This window comes from Camarhynchus parvulus, chromosome 8 (genome assembly GCF_901933205.1).
Source record: "Camarhynchus parvulus chromosome 8, STF_HiC, whole genome shotgun sequence".
NCBI classification, from domain to species: Eukaryota; Metazoa; Chordata; class Aves; order Passeriformes; family Thraupidae; genus Camarhynchus; species Camarhynchus parvulus.
The window spans coordinates 5,818,931-5,836,489 of NC_044578.1; the positions used below are offsets into that span (position 1 = coordinate 5,818,931).

The window sequence follows — 17,559 nt, forward strand, 5'->3', positions numbered from 1 at the left end:
TTGCTTAATGAGTAAAAGCACTCCCATTTTCAATACCCACCCTTCTAGTTGAAGACAGCATAATCTTCATTAGTCAAAAGTACTGTGGGCCCAAATCCAAATACAATCTTACTGAAATAATTACCAGCATCCCAAGGTTAAGGCTCTGTAGCCATCAAAATTACCTTTTTCTCCCACCATTTTTCATGAACCCACCTGGATTGCCCTAGAAACCCTGAATGTGTGAGTCTCTTTTACAGGACATGTAGGTTGTCACATATTACAAGTCATCTTCACAGACCCTGACAGGATAACAGGCCACAGTCTGTGACAGGAAATTTTAAAAATTTCTATTTCCTTTTTCACCAAGAACTGGTTGGAATTTATTTTCTTAAAGCTATTTCAAACCATGAGTAACAATTCCTGAGCAGGCACTGAGGAAGGAGAAGCACATATACTGACATGATGTCACCACCTGAATTATTCTGCTGAGATATAAAAATAGTTTGGAAGGCAGCATGGCCAAAATTACTATATCATTTAATTACAACCTGCTTTCATGACAGGCCATCAGTTAATTAAGAGTGTCAAAATGCTGAATTGCCTCCAGCTTCTACATGCTTTGCAAATGACATGGAAGTCATCTTTTTAAATAGCAACAGCTTAACTGAAAATGTAGAACCCATAGTGAAATGCTTTGAAAAATGAGGCAGTCAACTGAGCTGACCTGAAATTCCCCATGCCATAAATTCACTAGGGAAGACAGTTATAACCCATTTAATTTACTCTCTGAAGATCATATTCACATGACATCAAAACTATTTTTCTGAAATTGATATAATTTTGAAGTGTTATAAAACAGGAGCCTGAAGTGACTGCTCTGTGCAGGTACACACAGGGCCTGGCTCCAGCACCAGCACTTTCCTCCAGGCTGCTACAATACAGGCAACTGTAAAGCAGGAAAAGGCTTAGAAAAAAGGGTTTTTCCTTTAGAAATAAGTCACCTTCACTGATTCTCGGGTACTATACATGACATGAAAGAAAATTATCTGTAAAGGGAATAATGTTGCTATAAACTTAGAAAATGAAGGAATTGGTTTACGCATTTGTTATATCTGATACCAATTCCCTTATTCTCTTTATAGAGTTATTTTTATTAAACAAATGATTTTGCATGAATTATATAACAGTTGTATATAAATTGTAGCAAAACAAAAAAAAGGAATAAAGTGAAAAGCAGTCTGGATAGAAAGGTCATGTTTCCAAGCACCCATGTGCAGAAAGAAGCCAAACATCTTGAAACTGAAACAAAAACAGAGCAGTCCCTCTCCCTCATTGCCCCTTTGGCAACGAGGGGGTTCTTTCATTGGACAGACAGAAAAATATTGTTTGCTGGCTGGATTTTTCTTTTCTCCCAAGGAAAATGAGTGCTTCACACTAGGAAAAAAACCTGATGAGCAAACATCTCCCCCTATAGTTTGCAAGAAGCTGAGCATCTAAAAATAATAACTAAAATCCTGTCTCTTGGCTGAATAAGGCAGCCAAGCCAAAACTGAGCCAGAACTTTATGAAGAATGGCAACATGGAAGTGGATGCTATAGGAGAGTGTTTGAATAAAAAGTATGAGGCTACAAGAAAGAAATCTGATAATTCAGAAGAATTGTGGTAGGCTCATGGTTTCATGACTGTGGCAGTGTCCAAACGATTAACAAATTCAGGCTTGGGGAAGACAGACTGAATTTCAATATAATTTACGTGAATTATATTCACGTGTGGGAGTAAGGGGAGTGCATTAGGCCTGTAATATATGCAATAGGCAAAGAACTTCAAACACTAGAAAGAACTGAATGTGCTTTCTAAATTGACTTCAAAGTGCTCCCTACTACTAAAGACTTTGATTGAGAAAAGATTTGAGCTTGGTAAAAATGCCATTTAATTTAACAGGCCATAAAAATGAAAGCTGACCAGTAAACAAGAATGCTTTGCCAGATGACAACTGGCAAATGCAACTTTCACAGAATGGTGATTATTCAACTATTTTATGTCTGTTTCAAAGGCAGTATGTGTGGGATGGATCCTGTCATCCATGCCATCATGCTGGGACATTGCTGCTGTTTCTGTAAGGAAGAAGCACTGAGCCCTGTAACTAGATTTTACTGCCATTCACAACTACTGAAAACCAGCTGCCATTAATTTTACAATCCCCATGGAGGTTTAAGGTAAAGGGACATCTTTTATTCAGTGTTTTTACAGAGAACAGTCTAACAAAGGAATTAGTATCCAGCAAGGCCCATTACACAATACAGTGATGTAACATTAATGGAACATTGTGTTCTCCCCTGAGCACTCACGTTCTGTGTTGGACAGGCAATCCTTGGGGTCCAAGCATTAGCCCAGCAGTGGCTGGGATGGCACTGGCTCCAGCCCTTTCCCCTAATGGTGGAAAATATCCCATTGCAGTTGCAGTTGTACAAGCTTAGCAAATGCTTCACATACCAGCCTGTGCTGGCCTCCTTATTCATGGAAACATACTTAAAATTCCCATTTGCCAGGTGTGGTGTTAGACATGGACTGGACAAGTCTAGAATCCTGCAGACACTGGGATGTGGCAAGGGGGATGAAACTGATGATGATCTTTAAGGTCCCCTCAAAATCATCATAATTTCTTACAGATATTAAGTCACAAAAATTGAGTGTAAGGAACAATAGTGTCACTGGTTTTATGTAAAGATCTCCTGACTAAATACAACCAGTAAGCATTCTAGGGAGGCATGCCCACTTCCCACTGGTTCATTTCTCTTTCACTAGTCCACATGAGGGTGAAAAAGACCCAAACAAACAACAAAAAAATCTGAAACACATGTGCTCATTTGGATCATGTCATTTATTGAGTCAGCAGTGATGGCAAACGGGGAATCAATCGGCCTTACCGTCACGGGCAAACCCCACCACCAAATGCCACGGAAGTGCACACACACTCCTCTGCTTGTCCCATGACCTCCATGGCTCTGCTGGAACCTTCCTGTTCTCCTGGCACTGCTTTGCCTTCTCAGCAGTGTAGCAACTCCCTGCTCAAGCAAAAAGACATGGCTTCACTGGGTGTAATTAAGCCTATAAAAAAACCACCTCGGGCTTATTTATGCCTTGCTAAATCACAAGATTGAGATTTTGTGGAGTGCTGTGAGTCAGATACTTGGGAAGGCCTGACCAGCTATTTCCTCAACATCTCAGTGAGAGATGTCTCTGTGTTGTTCATGTTTGTACCTCAACAGTCAGTCAGATGAATGCTTTGAGTTTGCTAAAAAAAGGCTGGTACCCCATTTCAAAGTGCCAGAACCCGTGCAAACAATTTTGACTATGATACAGAACTAAATAGGGCACAGTAAATAACAGCACATACATCAAGAAGCTCCACTCTTGGGGGAGAGAGTGAGGGTGAAAAAGAAAAATGTTCTTTGGCATCTCTGACATCTGTATTATTTTGCTTTTATCAAACCAGAGAGACATTCCAAATATAAAACTTGCAACAGGAATACTTAAATATGGTAGGAACAACTGTTAAAACTTGTTTTTATTGTGCAAGTAGACCAATGCATGTAATTCCTCCTGCAGTAATTTTTCATGGGGCAGGAGTAATTGAGGACAAGTATTTTATCACCTCTCTCTTATTTTGGCTTATCTAAGTGTTAAGATAAAAGGGCAAAAATCGAACCATGGCACATCTCATACAAATTTTAACACAGATTAATGTCTCAACAGAGAAACTAATAAAAAGAATTGCTCACCATATTTATTCAATGCAAGTGAATTCTTGTTCTGAGTAGTCACTACTTTCCTTTTTTCTTTTCCAACAAATACTGGCCATCCTGAACCATAATGAACATGAGGACCTGAGCAGTTTGAAAGTATCAGCACACTGTGATGGCAGTCAAATTCAGTAGTCCTGTCTCTCAGACAGTATCACAGCTATATAGAAAGGAAGATGACAGAAGTGCAGTCACACAAAAGCAAACTCAATGGGTGAACATTCCTGATGATGCTACCGTGAGCCATTGAGGAAATGGAGGTATAGGCCACCTAAACCTTTTATTACAGTTTACTGCAAATCCATGAGGTGCTTGTGCAGATTAAAACCAGTAAGACTGTGTGCATTTTTCATGGAAGAGTTTCCATCAGTTAAGATGCTAATGATGTTTGTCTGCTTGTAGCCAAAGAACAAGCAAGCTTGTTCAAAGAATTCACCAGGTTCTTAGCGAGCCAGACTGCACTATAAAAATCCCCTATAATTTACAAAATCATCAGGATAGAACATGTATTCCACTAGAAACAATAGCTAGATTATCCCTTCAAATCTGACTATAGCCTTTAAAAGAAAAAAGAGTGTCTGGAATATTTTTATGGAAAACCTATTTCAAGGTTCTCAAGAGAACTGAGCTGGAAAAATCACCGTGTAATGGGATAAACTATTACAATTTCAGGGCTGCAAGTGGCCAACATGATTTCTCAGTGCACACTGCCAATGAAAGCAACCCTGTAACTCAAAGGGCAGGAGAAGAGTTAGAGGCAATAATATCCCTATGTTCAAAAGTTAATAATTTACAACAACACTGAAATCGTGCTGCTGAAAGGTGATATAGTAAAAACTAGAAAATAACACATCCCCTGTTTTTCAGAAGACTGACATCACTTCTGTATCTAAATAGAAGGAAGCTTCAGCAAATTGCCCAAATATCCATCAGGAGATCGTGAGAAAACCTGATGTCTTTCAGTCAAACTGTGGAAGAAGGCTGTGGGAAATTAGGACATACAGGGAAGAAATCCTTATTCAAAGTAAAAATTATTTTAGGCTGTATTTGCATTCTTTCAGAAACATGCAAAATGTCACTAATTACAAATGTCAATCACAGAGCAGGCCAAGTCTCCAGCAATAGAGCAAAGGTTTCAAAATGAACAGAGCAGGAATTCAGTTGCATTGTTACTCCCTGGAGATTATAGCAATGCTGTAAGCAAACTAGAGTTACTTTCAATTCAACAGCATGTATCAGAAACCATTTGGAACTAGATCTTGTCACAAAAATGGAAATTCCATATTAAATATCTCAGTAAATTTAAAAGTGATTTTCAGTGAACAAGAACCATGAAACATCAAACATCAAAACTTCAGCAGCTTGCCCCAGTAAATCCCTGTTCTCCTAGAAGGAGACATGCAGGACAGGCTCACAGGGAAGGCTGTGCAGCTGTGGAGCAGTGGGGTGGCTGGGGCAGAGGGCAGTGAGGACATGCTGGGCTGCCCATAGTGCAGGCAAAGTGAACTGGACAGAATCCCTATTTCACAACAAAAAATTTAGAAACAAACTGCAAGTTAGAGGGTCTGACAACATCATCACCCAAGGCTTCAATATGGCCAATGCTCCCCTCTTCCCAAACTCGGTGTGACCCTGGCAGCAGCAGCAGGACAAGCTGCCCTGCAGTGTCTTGCCAAGCCCCAGCAGCAGCAGGGCTCAAAGGCCAGCTCAGTCCACCTGGGAGGCTGCTTTGCTGCTGGCCATCCCCACCCAGCCTGCCTGCAAACACTTCCCTCTTAGGGATTAACCTTTATCTCCCAGAAATTTCAAGCTCAGTGGCAGGTGGTGAGGCAAAGGTGACAAGATGGGCTCCTGTAGCCTCAGAGCAAACTGGTCCAGCTGACCTCAGGCATCAGTTTGGGAAAGCAAAGGAAGGGGAAGCCTTGCTCTGTTGGCAGAGATCAGTGAAAGCTTTTCAGGGAACTTCACTCTTGGTGTGCAAAGGTCTGGCATCCTGCTGACATCTGCTGGGATTTTACATCTTCACTTACCTATGTCAGGCAATAATTTGCATTGCTTGGAAATTTCCAGCTTCATACATGGCCTCAAAATGAGATCTGATGTTCTCAAAATGTTGTTTGCGCCACACTTCCCAATGTCTGTAGAGAGCTGGTCTCACAGCACTGGCTCTTCTTTATCAGCTAAGTTGCATTAGACAGAATCTAAAAATACATTAAATACTTTCTAATATTACTTTTTGACATAAGCAGTTACTATAGCTGCAACAAGGATGTTGCAAGAAAATGCATGAGGTTACATAACTCTTTTTATTCAGCAGGGATATGTGCACTGAAAGGTCAAAAGGCCTTGGAATAAGGTTTTTTTGTTTCTATGTTTGCCTTAGCATTCATACTTTAACAAAAATATCACAAACAACTTCAAGACCTCAAATGAGCAGTTGATCTCCTTTTACTTCAAAGAGGAAACTAATTTAGCTTAGCTACAAAAATCTACCTGCAATGCAAAATTCAAGGAATGCTGTCTAATATGTGAGAATCTGACAGATAACAACTGACAAAAACGCAGCGTCTGAGCAAGCTGAGGGTCTGTTGCTTAGTGAGAGGGAGTTCAACAGCCCAGAGAACCCACCAAATACTATGTGTTTATCACACAGAAGTAGCTTTTTATACCAATTGCACAGAGATGTAGCTCACTCCTCTCAAGAAACATCCTGTTTGGTATTCATTAACTTACAAAGCACATAGAGGAAGCAGAGCAGTATTCCTGAAATAAAGGCAAACCAAGGCCCTGGAAAATGTACAAGTCTGTTTTTTCTTGTCCAGTAACAGTGGTGGATGTGAAATGAAAGCTCCAATAACCCTGCTCTAGATACCAACCCAAGCTTCTACCCAAATATACCAAGACTACCAATTTTAGAAATAGTGTCTTCTCTTGCTCCCCAAATCCTTGATACTGCAGCCCTCAGGTTTCTGAATAAATCCATTAAGTTCTTCAGTGTCTGGAAACTGGTCTTTAAAAGGGAGGGATTAAAAAAATTATTTAATGGGGAAGCAGTTAAAGGGAAATAACCATTCCCTGCACTTGTGCTGTCACTTCTGTGAAGCTGCTATGGCTGCTGTTCTGATAAGCTTCTCTTCTGCACCACTTCATTTGCTCAAGTACAAAACGGGGATCATTGAATTAGTGAAATCTGGATCCCCAGAATAAAGACTACTCACTTTGTTGAATAAACTAGTACTGCCTTTGAATAATATGAGCAGACTGATCTTCGGTGCTAGTGGAAGAATTCACTCACTCACCTTCAGCTAAGGGGCCCTTTGCTCAGCCCTCTGTAAATTCCTACTGCTCAGAGCTGCAGGGGTTCTGATTCCAAGGAACCTCAGGAGGATCCCTCCTAGACCTTCCTCAGTAGAGTGTCTCATATATAGTACAGCCTTACTGTGCCTTTATGGCTTCCTCAGTTCCTTCCTGCTAACAAATACACTGGTCAATCAACCCACTGCTCACTAATTAAATCAGCTGTAGGACCTCCAGGGCTCATTTTGTACACACCAAATCCAAAACATTATTTGTGAAGATCCTGGCAGAAGGGAGCTCATAGCAACTCCTAGTTCCCATGGAAAGTTGACAAATATGAGCAAGTTATCAACATATTTCCACAGCAGTTCTAAATTCATCCTTATCATTCCTGTGCACTCTTCAAGTATTGCTATATAACAAAAGCTAAAAATAAAACATCCAAGGTCTGTATTGTGCATTAAACATCCCTTTTATATTAACTCTTTCCACCCTACAAACATTCCCAGCTGTAAATTCACTTTGTTCTCCAGCTCTCCATGGGAAATCCATGCACCCAGCCCCACTGCCTGTACTGTAACCCCAGCATCCATTACACACAAGCATTTCTCTTTCACAAAGAAAATTATGAAAAAAATTGAAAGTTTTTCCAGACTTCTCTCCAGCCTCAGAGAAGCCAGCCAGACCCAGGTTTCCCAGCCATGAACTAGGGAACTACAAAAGTGCACCAGCAGCCAGGGCAGGACAGTGTTTGCTGTCTCACACATTTGCCCATTCTTTGATTTTCATTGGTCGAGCTTGGACTTCCTCACATACAATCCAGCAGACATTTCCATTTCCTTTCTGCTCCATCTCTCTACTTTCCAATCACTGCTAAGTTATTTAACATGTCAGTAGCATTAGCAGTATCTTTAATACATCAGCAGAGTTAAGTAGTGAGCAAGTTAGCACAAAGGACTACAGAAGTATGGTGGTTACCATGCTTCAAGCCAAGCAAAGAACAACTTAGTGTTCACCATTATGAGGGGAGTTTTTATTTACCAATGCTCCCCAAAACTATTTTTAGTAACCTTGCATTTCCATCAGCATGTACAAAGACTGTTTGTGTTATACCATGAATAAATACAAAAGAAAAAGAGCTTTTCCCACAACAGCCTTTATGGGCTACTTTTAATTAAAATCAGTTTAATGATTGATAAGCTCTAGTATTTCCAGCAGCAAATCATAAGTGGTTGACTGTTTCCAGAGACAGTGAAAAAAACTGAAGATAATATAACTACATAAGCTAGCATAGTTAGTTGGTTTACTGGTTGTCAACACAGGAAAAATTTGAGGGTTTAACATGTAAATTCAAGAGCAAAAACGAAATCAGTATTTTGTAGAAATCAGAAAGTTCAGCTATGTAAACTGAGGGAATCATTGTTTCCGAGACCTACTTTTAGTCTCTCACAAAATTATTTTTGACATACCTCCTACATGAATGAACAAGCAGGAATTTTCAGTATCTGATTAGTATTTAGGAAGGGGATGTCCCATGTATCAATTCTGTACAGTTGCTACCTGGAAAGGTTATTCACTTTGCCTCTTAAGCAAACGGAGGAACACTGCAAATCCCTGTGGCCTCATGTCCTTCCTTTGCTCCCTGGGCTCCCAGAGGCAGCAGAAGGCAATTCCATGTGCCTGAGGACACATTTGTGGAGACATCTCCTCCTTATAAACAGAACAAATCATCTGCAGCTGATCAGCCATACAACAAACAAAAGTTTCTTTCCACAGCACAGAGAAAATACGAGTGAGTATAGGGAGTGTGAAATCCTAGAGCTCTAACAGGACCCTCCCTAGCCCCATGTCTTCCTTGGTCACTCTCACCAAGAATGCAGTGCAGTCTCAAACAGCTGCTGCATCCACCTGCTTTCCTCAGCCAGTGCTGGTGGGAGGAGCAGACAACACACAGGAGGGAGCATTTCCTCTTTTGTACTGTTATTTTATTTTGTAGTAAGATCCACGTAGTATATAAAATATAACAGGAAAAACTGAACGAAGCCTAGAAAATGAACCGAGGAGTTCAGCTGCCAAACCACCACAGCTCTACTTCCCTGGGTTCATGAAGTCTCCAGAACTCATGGACTGTTTGCTTGTACTATTACAGTTCTCTAGCATATGAGCCTACACCAAAAGCTGATATGTTCCAATTAAGCCATAGTTAAGTGACAGATGTAGAGGAAAAAAAAAAAAAACAAAGTGGCTTTTGTAAGCCACAGCTGCCCTTGACAGAGGTTACAATGATGTCTAACTATACTGTAATGCACATTACACCAAGAACCTTGAAAGAGCCTCTGAGAAAATGGCTTCACATTAAGCATTTTAAAGAAAGGTCATAAATACTGCACTGTACCAACAGTACCTCCCAATGTTCTCCTCATGCCTGAGGAGCATTTGTGTTTTGTAAGAAGCTACTACATAGATGACACCAAACCTAGAGGTAGGTTATAGGCCAAGGTAAGTTACAGGCAAAAAAAAAAAAAAAAAAAAAAAAAAAAAAAAAAAAAAAAAAATCCCTTTAGAGCTAGTCACTGCACAGACTGCCCAGCAGGAAGCAAGGCAAAGTGTCAACAACTCTTTCCTCCCACCCTAAACATTGTTCACACAGTGCATTTAGTTCCTAGTGCCCTAAGAATGAGAGTGGATCATCAGCTGCTAGTAACTGCAGTCATGCCAAGAGAACAGCTTGAAGTTATTCAAGCAAAAACCTGTTACTGTGCAAAAGTGGTGCACTGGACTGTTACCAACCAGACCTCCAAGCTTAGGAAGTGACCCGACAGTAGAGAACCGAGGTGTTTTTCTTTTGACTGGGAAATACTTTAGTAACCAACAGGAGAACATACTGCTAAGTCTACATGGAAGGAGTCAAATATCAGCATGTATCAAAACTTTAGAGACAAAAAAAAAAATTGGAAAAAGTTTAAAAAAGCACTTTGATGAGACCAAGTTTTTAAAAAGTTACTGTACCAAACAAGCTGCTAAAACAGCTCGTGTCCCCTAAATCCTGGGATCAACACAAGGTTGATAACAAATATGTGTACATTGAGAAACACACCTGCAAGTACAACAGTTACAGCAAATTAACCCCAAGTTTTAATGGTGTAATTCCTTCAGGTCACAAAATGTGGACAAAACGTTAATCTTAACTCCCTCTGTGCACTATTTGGTGATAATCAAAGTAATGATGCTGAAGATTCTTTTTATTTCTACTTCCAAAGGAAAAGGGTAAATGGTTAAATATGTGTTCTCCAATTTGTTCTCCACTATACGTACACCCACACACATACACACACCCCTTAAACTGCACTGACATTTCTTTTTGACCAAAAGAGTAGATCCTGGGAGTAAGTGCAAAATGCAAAATCAACTGACAGAAAATGCTGAACAAACAGCATCATAAAAATACAAAATATTTATATTACTGAACTATTAACAGATGATGTTCTCTGTTTCTTTAAAACTTTGGAACCACATAGCTGATTTCTTAAATCTAGTCCATGCCAGCTTCCAGAACTATTAATGTTTTAGTTAGCTTCATTCTTTGATGCTTCATCAAAATTTTCTACGAGATCTGAAAAAGATGAAGATATTTAATACAGTAATGCCCAGTAAGATTACCTTTGTAAGTTTAATGAAAATGCATATAATTACAGGAAAGGTTAAGTAATACTTAATAACACTTGGAGAAACCATTTCTTTATGGGCGGATTTCAAAGGGCTTTAGAAAATACTGTTTGTTTAAACGTACACAAAGAACTAGAAATGCAGAAACACTCCAACAGTGAAAATTCTAACATTAGGTGATTAAGAGCTGATTTTCAAAGGTGCTCTACTAGCTGCAGTTGAGTTTTGAGCATCAGCATTCTTTAAAGAATGCCTGCCATTTTAGAGAATTGAATTTTATACAAGGTCACAAAGAAATAAACCAGTGCCAAGGCAGAAGGAATTCAATCTCTGGTCATGTTGTTTTAGCTAACACACCATCCCAAAGGATACAGTGGAATGTGGTTATTGATAAAATAGTTATTCACTGACAAATAAAGAACTTAGCATATTTATTTCCAGACACACTGACATAAGTCCTTTTTCTTCTGCTACAGAAATAAAAATTCTAACTCCAGACCCTGATACAAAAACCACCTGGTAACTATGCCAATTATGTCATTTTGCAGTCCTAAACCCCTGTTTGGATATTTATATACCTGTTCAACCTCACTGAAACTACTTTAACCTAGTTTCACTCAATAATTAAGGTAGTTGCACAAGGTAATCTCTTTTTCAAAAGCTGAAATCCAAGTAATATTTTAATGCTGTCCTATATAAGAAACCTCCTTCAGCAAGTGAGGAGTATGATCACATCAAAAGCTACACATTTACATGAATGAATTAAAATATTTTTATCTTAAGTGGACATAAAAGTCTGTATGTGCCTACCTGGGACATCATCATCTTCTTCATCAATATCTTCAGATTTTGGTGCTTTACTATCCAACACTACAAAAAGAAATTTGGTGCTGAGTTCTCATAATACAGAATCAGGGACACTCACACAACAAAATAAAAACCATACATGTGAAAAAAGCAAGCACTTCCCCAATCCCCAGTAGTGACAAACACACAAATGACCAGGTACTGAGAGTTAACAGCATGACCAAAAGGTTTCCTTGGGGACATTCTGACAGCAAAGCATTAGCAGAGCCATTTTCAGATGCTATGGAGTATTCATAAAGAGTTTGGAAAAGATCAAATTATACAGAAAACCCCCAGCATGACTCAATCTTTTAAGTGAAGTCCCACATTTCAATGCAACAATAATATGGCACCAACCAGTGACCAACACATCATTTGATTCAAATATGCTTATGATGATCCATCTCTCTAAATTTTAGAAGATATTTTATGCATTACTAAAGAACAAAAACAAGCCCTTTATTTTCACTTAAACTCTGAACAAGAATGTTGGAGAAATTAAAACTGATTTTAAAGGAATAACTGTGTGTTGAAAACATTAGAACAGGTGATGTATATTCCATTCCAAACACAGACAACTGCAACACATCCAACAACAGTAATCTTAATGGCCGTAACAGTCTAACTAGAACTGTACCTAATAATTTTTAAAAATTACAGTAATAGTTATACCACATACACCCTTCCCCCCATGCTCCCAAGGTTTTAAAATTAATAGAAAATAAAGAATCATATGCATAACTGTGATTTGGTTATTTTTTAGTTTTCCATTAAAACTTTGATTTTTAACTAGTTTTTTTTTTAAGCCTTGGTTGGATTCCAAAGTGAATTGTAGAGCAGAAGAACATATTTCTTCTTCTACAACTGCAATAGAAATTTGTTTTGTATGAGCAAAGAAAACAGAACAGATTCCCTGATAAAAAGAACTGGTTGTGTTTTTCCAAGTAAAAACTTGCTTTCCCCTGAGCATTCTGCCATACACAGCTGTACACTGGCTATCATAGCATGCCAGACTTATATATTTCTTTTAAATCAGGGCCTGCCTATGTAATCTTGAATCAACAAAGAGAAAAAGAAAGTTCTTCCCCCACCCTCTTCTTCCACAACAGTGGCAAATAAATAAAAGCACACACACACTTCTGACTTTTTAAGTCCCATGCTGTTGTTAAATTTGGGTTAAAACTTTCAATAGTTCATATGTCCTTTAAGTCAGCTAGGAAAGATTCCAAAAAGACTTACCTTGTCTTGGGAATTGTTCAGCTAACTTCCTGAGACTTGTTAAGCTGTCAGCACCAAGCTGGCTTAAGATGCCTGGAAGCATTTCTGTGATCGGTTTAGCCTCTGCATGACCAGTAATTGCAAAAGTGTTGGCAGAGAGGGAAGCTTGAACCTTGGGGTTGTTGAAGTGAATAACTGTTCCATCATCTTTTATCATGTTCACCTGTTTAAATATATTAATAACATTGACCTAAGTGTTGTAGCATCTTGTTACATAAGCATAATAACTAAAATCTAGATTTGAAATACCAAAATTACAGAACTAGCACTCATCCTAAAGAACAGTATAACCATGATAAAAGCACCTGGAATTAACACCATCTAAATTCAAAGCTCCAACCTTGCCACATGAGGCTAAGCCATTGCCTTTCACAGGTGCCTGTGTCACCTACCAGGAGAATGTTCCTGCTTCTTCCCAGCTGGCACAGGCACAGGACTCACACCCGGCTCAGGGCAGGGATGCACACACAGCTCTGGGGGATCAGGTACCAACTGCACTGGAACAGACTTCCAGTACCTCCCCAATAATTCCACAAGGGCTCAGAAGACTAAGGACACTCCCAGTGATCCTGCTCTCCTTCCCTGGCCTTCTGAATCACCATGAATTCTACCTTACAGCCAGTGTAGTGGCCTGCGTTAGAAAGCTGAAAAGCTTTTTCTTCTAGGCACGGATAAACTATTGCACAAAAAATAATTGTCTGACCAGAGGAAGAGAGTTCTACCCATCCAACACAACAGTGGTATTAAACTGACATGAAAAAATTATTAAGCAATGTTTTTAAGTTACAGGGAGAAAAGAGGGATTCAGAACTGAAGATGAGATCTAAAATACAAAAACATCTAAGTTCTCAGTCCTCACACAGCAGCAGAGATCCAAATATGTTTTGAACAGGAAATCCAGGTGTGTTGCTTTCCTGCAAAACTAAGCAATATCCTGTCCTTTGCCCATGGGGAAATGGTAAAGGCTTCAAGCACAGTTATCCTGTTACTTAAGAGCCTCTTTCAAAATGACACAAATGTGTTACTCATGCTTGACTCAACACGACTCTTCTAGCTGCACGAAGCTTACCAAGGTCAACCTGCGTTCACTTGAATAAAACATTCCACAATTATGTCTCTTGCTATCAAGGTAGAAACATTTTGCATCATCTTCCTACACTGAGATATTTAAATTCTTTAATAACTGTGTCTGAATAAAGATCCTGTGCTCTGTGCACAAAAAAAACCCCCTGAACATACACTAAGAAGAACTGTGTCTTTCTTTAGTTCATATAGCTCTGCTTATTTGTATTAAGCTTAAGAAAACAAACAAACTGAACTCTTTCTGTAACAGAGGTCTGAAAACTTACAGGCAAACCTCACTGAATCTACATTTGCCTTTGGAAGGGAAGAATGCACTTAAGAGACTTCTGCATGCACCTTGCAATCCTGCTTCAATTAATTAATCACAGATTAAATACTGCACTTCTTTAACCAAGCAGTACAAGTACTACAGGCACACTGAGCTCACGATGGAGAAACCTCCTCCTCTTCCCATGCATGAGGGTCACTCCCTACACTGTTCTGGAAAACATGTTTTATTAATACATGTAAATTAGAGGTATTCAAGGAACATCTGAAACTTTCACATTCCCACTTACATTAACACAGAAGCTGCTTCTGTAGAGTCTCTGCAGTGCCTTAAAAAACATTTCCTGGAACTACTGCAAACAATTCCAGCAATTTTTGTGTAGTAAAAGGTCCTAATTTTGATAATACAGACTCAAGTTCTTACTCAAGGCGTTTCTAAACTTTCCTTCATAAACTGCAACACGCTTGCTCTAGATGTGCCTGCACAGTCCATGTACATTTACTGCTCTTCTCTTTAGAGGAAATTCACAGAAGAATGAAGTTTTGTTCTGCAATGAATGCTGACACACACAGCACAGAGCTTACTACCTCCACCACACACTGCCTGGCCAGCAGAACCTTCACCTTTCCTTCTCCAGGCACATGCACATTTATGCCAATGAGGCAATGATACATCAAACAATGTTACCTCTCAATAACCCGATCTCTGTGGTTTTGCTTGGAAGATAAAACTGTTGTCAAAACCCCAAAAAACCCCACCACACCACCACCAAAACAATAGAGTGAATTTAATTTCAAACAGGAAACACTTATGTTTTCACCCTACCTCTTCAATGCCAGCAATGTTATTTACAGCCAGTTTTTTGAGGGAACTCTGAAGTTTTTTGTCATCAGCTGTAGCTGTTCTGTGCACCACCTTCTTCTTTCTGCGAGCTGTTCCCTGGGAAGAATGAAGAGACAACAGTCAGCCCTACTCAAAGATCTCACAACAGTAACTGCAAAAGTCAGGGCACAGTCTGAGCAACATCTTTCAAGTTATGAGACATTTCTGTAGACAAAAACACTTCTTATCTCCCTTTACCTACAGCTTTGGCCATCACTCCCAATTTTAAGTTTTTTCTTAAGCATAAAGACCAAAGAAACACCAAACAGCAGCATATTTTCCCTTCCACTAACCTAGACTATAAAAACACTACTTAATATTAAGCAATACATAACGAAGTTTTCCCAAGATATTTTTTCCAAAACAAAGCACAAATACAGTGATTTAAATAGCCCCACTTTGGCAACCAAGTCATTAACACTTTCAGTGTTCCACAGACAGCAATTTTTGAATTCCTGATTTGCAAACTTTTGTACAATCATCCCTATGACAGGGGATGAGCACCCACACTGAACAAACCACATGCCTTTTTATTGGTCACATTAACTACCCACTAGAGCTCAGAGAAAAGAAACAGCTCAGTGCACAGCCAGTGCCTGGAGCAGGCACAAAGAAGAAAATCCCCAGCAGGAAGACCATAAAGGCAGAACTGGAACACCCAACAGGTGAGATTAGCTGGAGCTTTCACAGGTCACAACAAGTCATTGAATTAAAACAATGCTTGCACACTGGAAACTGCTCATCCAGCCACTGTGAACTGAAAGAAACTTGCATTTCAGGTAGCTGCACTATAGGCCAGATCACACAAAACCTGTATCTAGTCAAGCCTGAGCATAATTTTTTTCTTCTCTTTCTATGAACTTCAGCCTATGCTTTCAAAAGCATCTCTGATGGTTTTCTTACCTTTCCTCCTATTCGGACCTGCGCTTGAAGCTTGGCCAGTTTTTCTTGGTTCATAGTGCTACGTCTAAAGAGCAAAAACAACTTCAACTTCACATTAAAACAGTAACAAAAAAAGTCACAGTCCATTTTAAGAGTACTTTTACAATTGCAGCAGGTTTTTCAAACTTCTAAAACATCACCCAAAACAGTGTTGTCAAACAAACACACAAAACCAGAGCTTTAAAACCATCCCACCTAAGCAATCCACAGTGGTCCTGCAGTAGGAAGGACCCACATTTAGCTAAAGTATCTGTGCCACGATGAGGCACAGACTCCACAGGACATTTCATTCTGCATCAGGCCGAGGTACTCATTTCCAGGATGCCAGTTTACTGCTGGAAGTATTAAACTGAATTACTGGCTCTAACCAGATCCAAACCAGCACATACACCACAACTGGGTCTGGGAAAACATCTTATCTTTACGAGGATCCAGGAACACAGTCACCACTAAACTACCTGGGACAGTTTTCATATAATGAATCTATGATACTTATGACTAATAAGCGAGATCCAAACTCTGCGAAGTTCGTGTATGGACATATTTACTACATGAACTTCTGGTAGCTTTTCATCCAATACAGTGACTGGGAAGTTTGTCCAGTGCTTCTACCACGGGTCAAGTGGGACCTTTAAAGACTAAAAGCCCTGAAAATCCATAATGGGAGAAAAAACGCCTCAAGCCTCCCAGCAAAAGGAATGTGTTTCGCTGCTCTGCCCCAGCGAGTCACCAGTGATCCCCGGAAATCTCGGCATGCGCTTTGTGCCGGGAACGGCCGGGGCAAGAGCGGGAGCGGGGCAGGGAGCGGCGCACGGAGAGACCCCGCGGGCGGCGGGAGAAGGGGCTCAGGCTGGCTCGCTGGGCAGCCCCAGACCACGGGGAGCGGGAGGGGAACGCGGCTCATCCCTCAGGAGCCCGAGTACCGCGGTCCCACGGGAGAGCCGCGGCCCCACAAGCCAGGGCAGCCCTCGCACAAGGGGCTCCTCGCTCGGCCTCTCCTCGGGGAACGGCCCAGCACTGCCCAAGGGGATAGGACCGAGCTGCCGCGGCGCCCCGCCCGCCCCAGGCCGGCGGGGACACGGCGATACCGGGACGCGGCGATAGCAGGACACGGAGACAGTGGGACACGGGAAGAGCGGGCCCCCTCACCTGAGCGCGGCGGAGCCCCCGCTGCCAACACGCGGCGCGAACAAGATGGCGGCCGAGGAAGGAAAGAGAGGCGCACAGAGAAAGGAAGCGCCGCACCACGTGACGGCGCCAGCCCGCCCACAGCTGGGCGGGGCCGCCCACCTGATTTACATAGAGGCGGGGGCTATTGCGCGTAAGGGCTCCTGGGAGTTGTAGTCTCCAGGGAGCAGCAGTCGTCCGTTCCTCGGGGCAGGGAGCGGTGCCCGGTGACCCAAACTAGGACGCGGCGCTTCCAGAAGTGTCACCACTCGCTCTGTCCCCCTTAATGAACACTCCCCCACACGCTGCGCTTGCAGTCGGTTTTGCCTTCCCGCCAGCTGGGCA

General features: G+C 40.9%; 1 protein-coding gene across 1 annotated transcript; it reads right to left on the reverse strand.

The window, feature by feature from the left end:
- Window positions 1–8,222: 8,222 nt before the first annotated feature.
- On the reverse strand, window positions 8,223–17,325 carry BTF3L4 (basic transcription factor 3 like 4). Its single transcript, XM_030953253.1, has 6 exons — window positions 17,197–17,325; window positions 16,009–16,072; window positions 15,049–15,162; window positions 12,834–13,035; window positions 11,559–11,618; window positions 8,223–10,695 (listed from the first exon to the last, which is right to left on the reverse strand). Exons 2-6 carry the CDS (start codon window positions 16,060–16,062, stop codon window positions 10,649–10,651), a joined length of 477 nt encoding a protein of 158 aa, XP_030809113.1. The 5' UTR covers window positions 16,063–16,072; window positions 17,197–17,325; the 3' UTR covers window positions 8,223–10,648.
- Window positions 17,326–17,559: the final 234 nt, after the last annotated feature.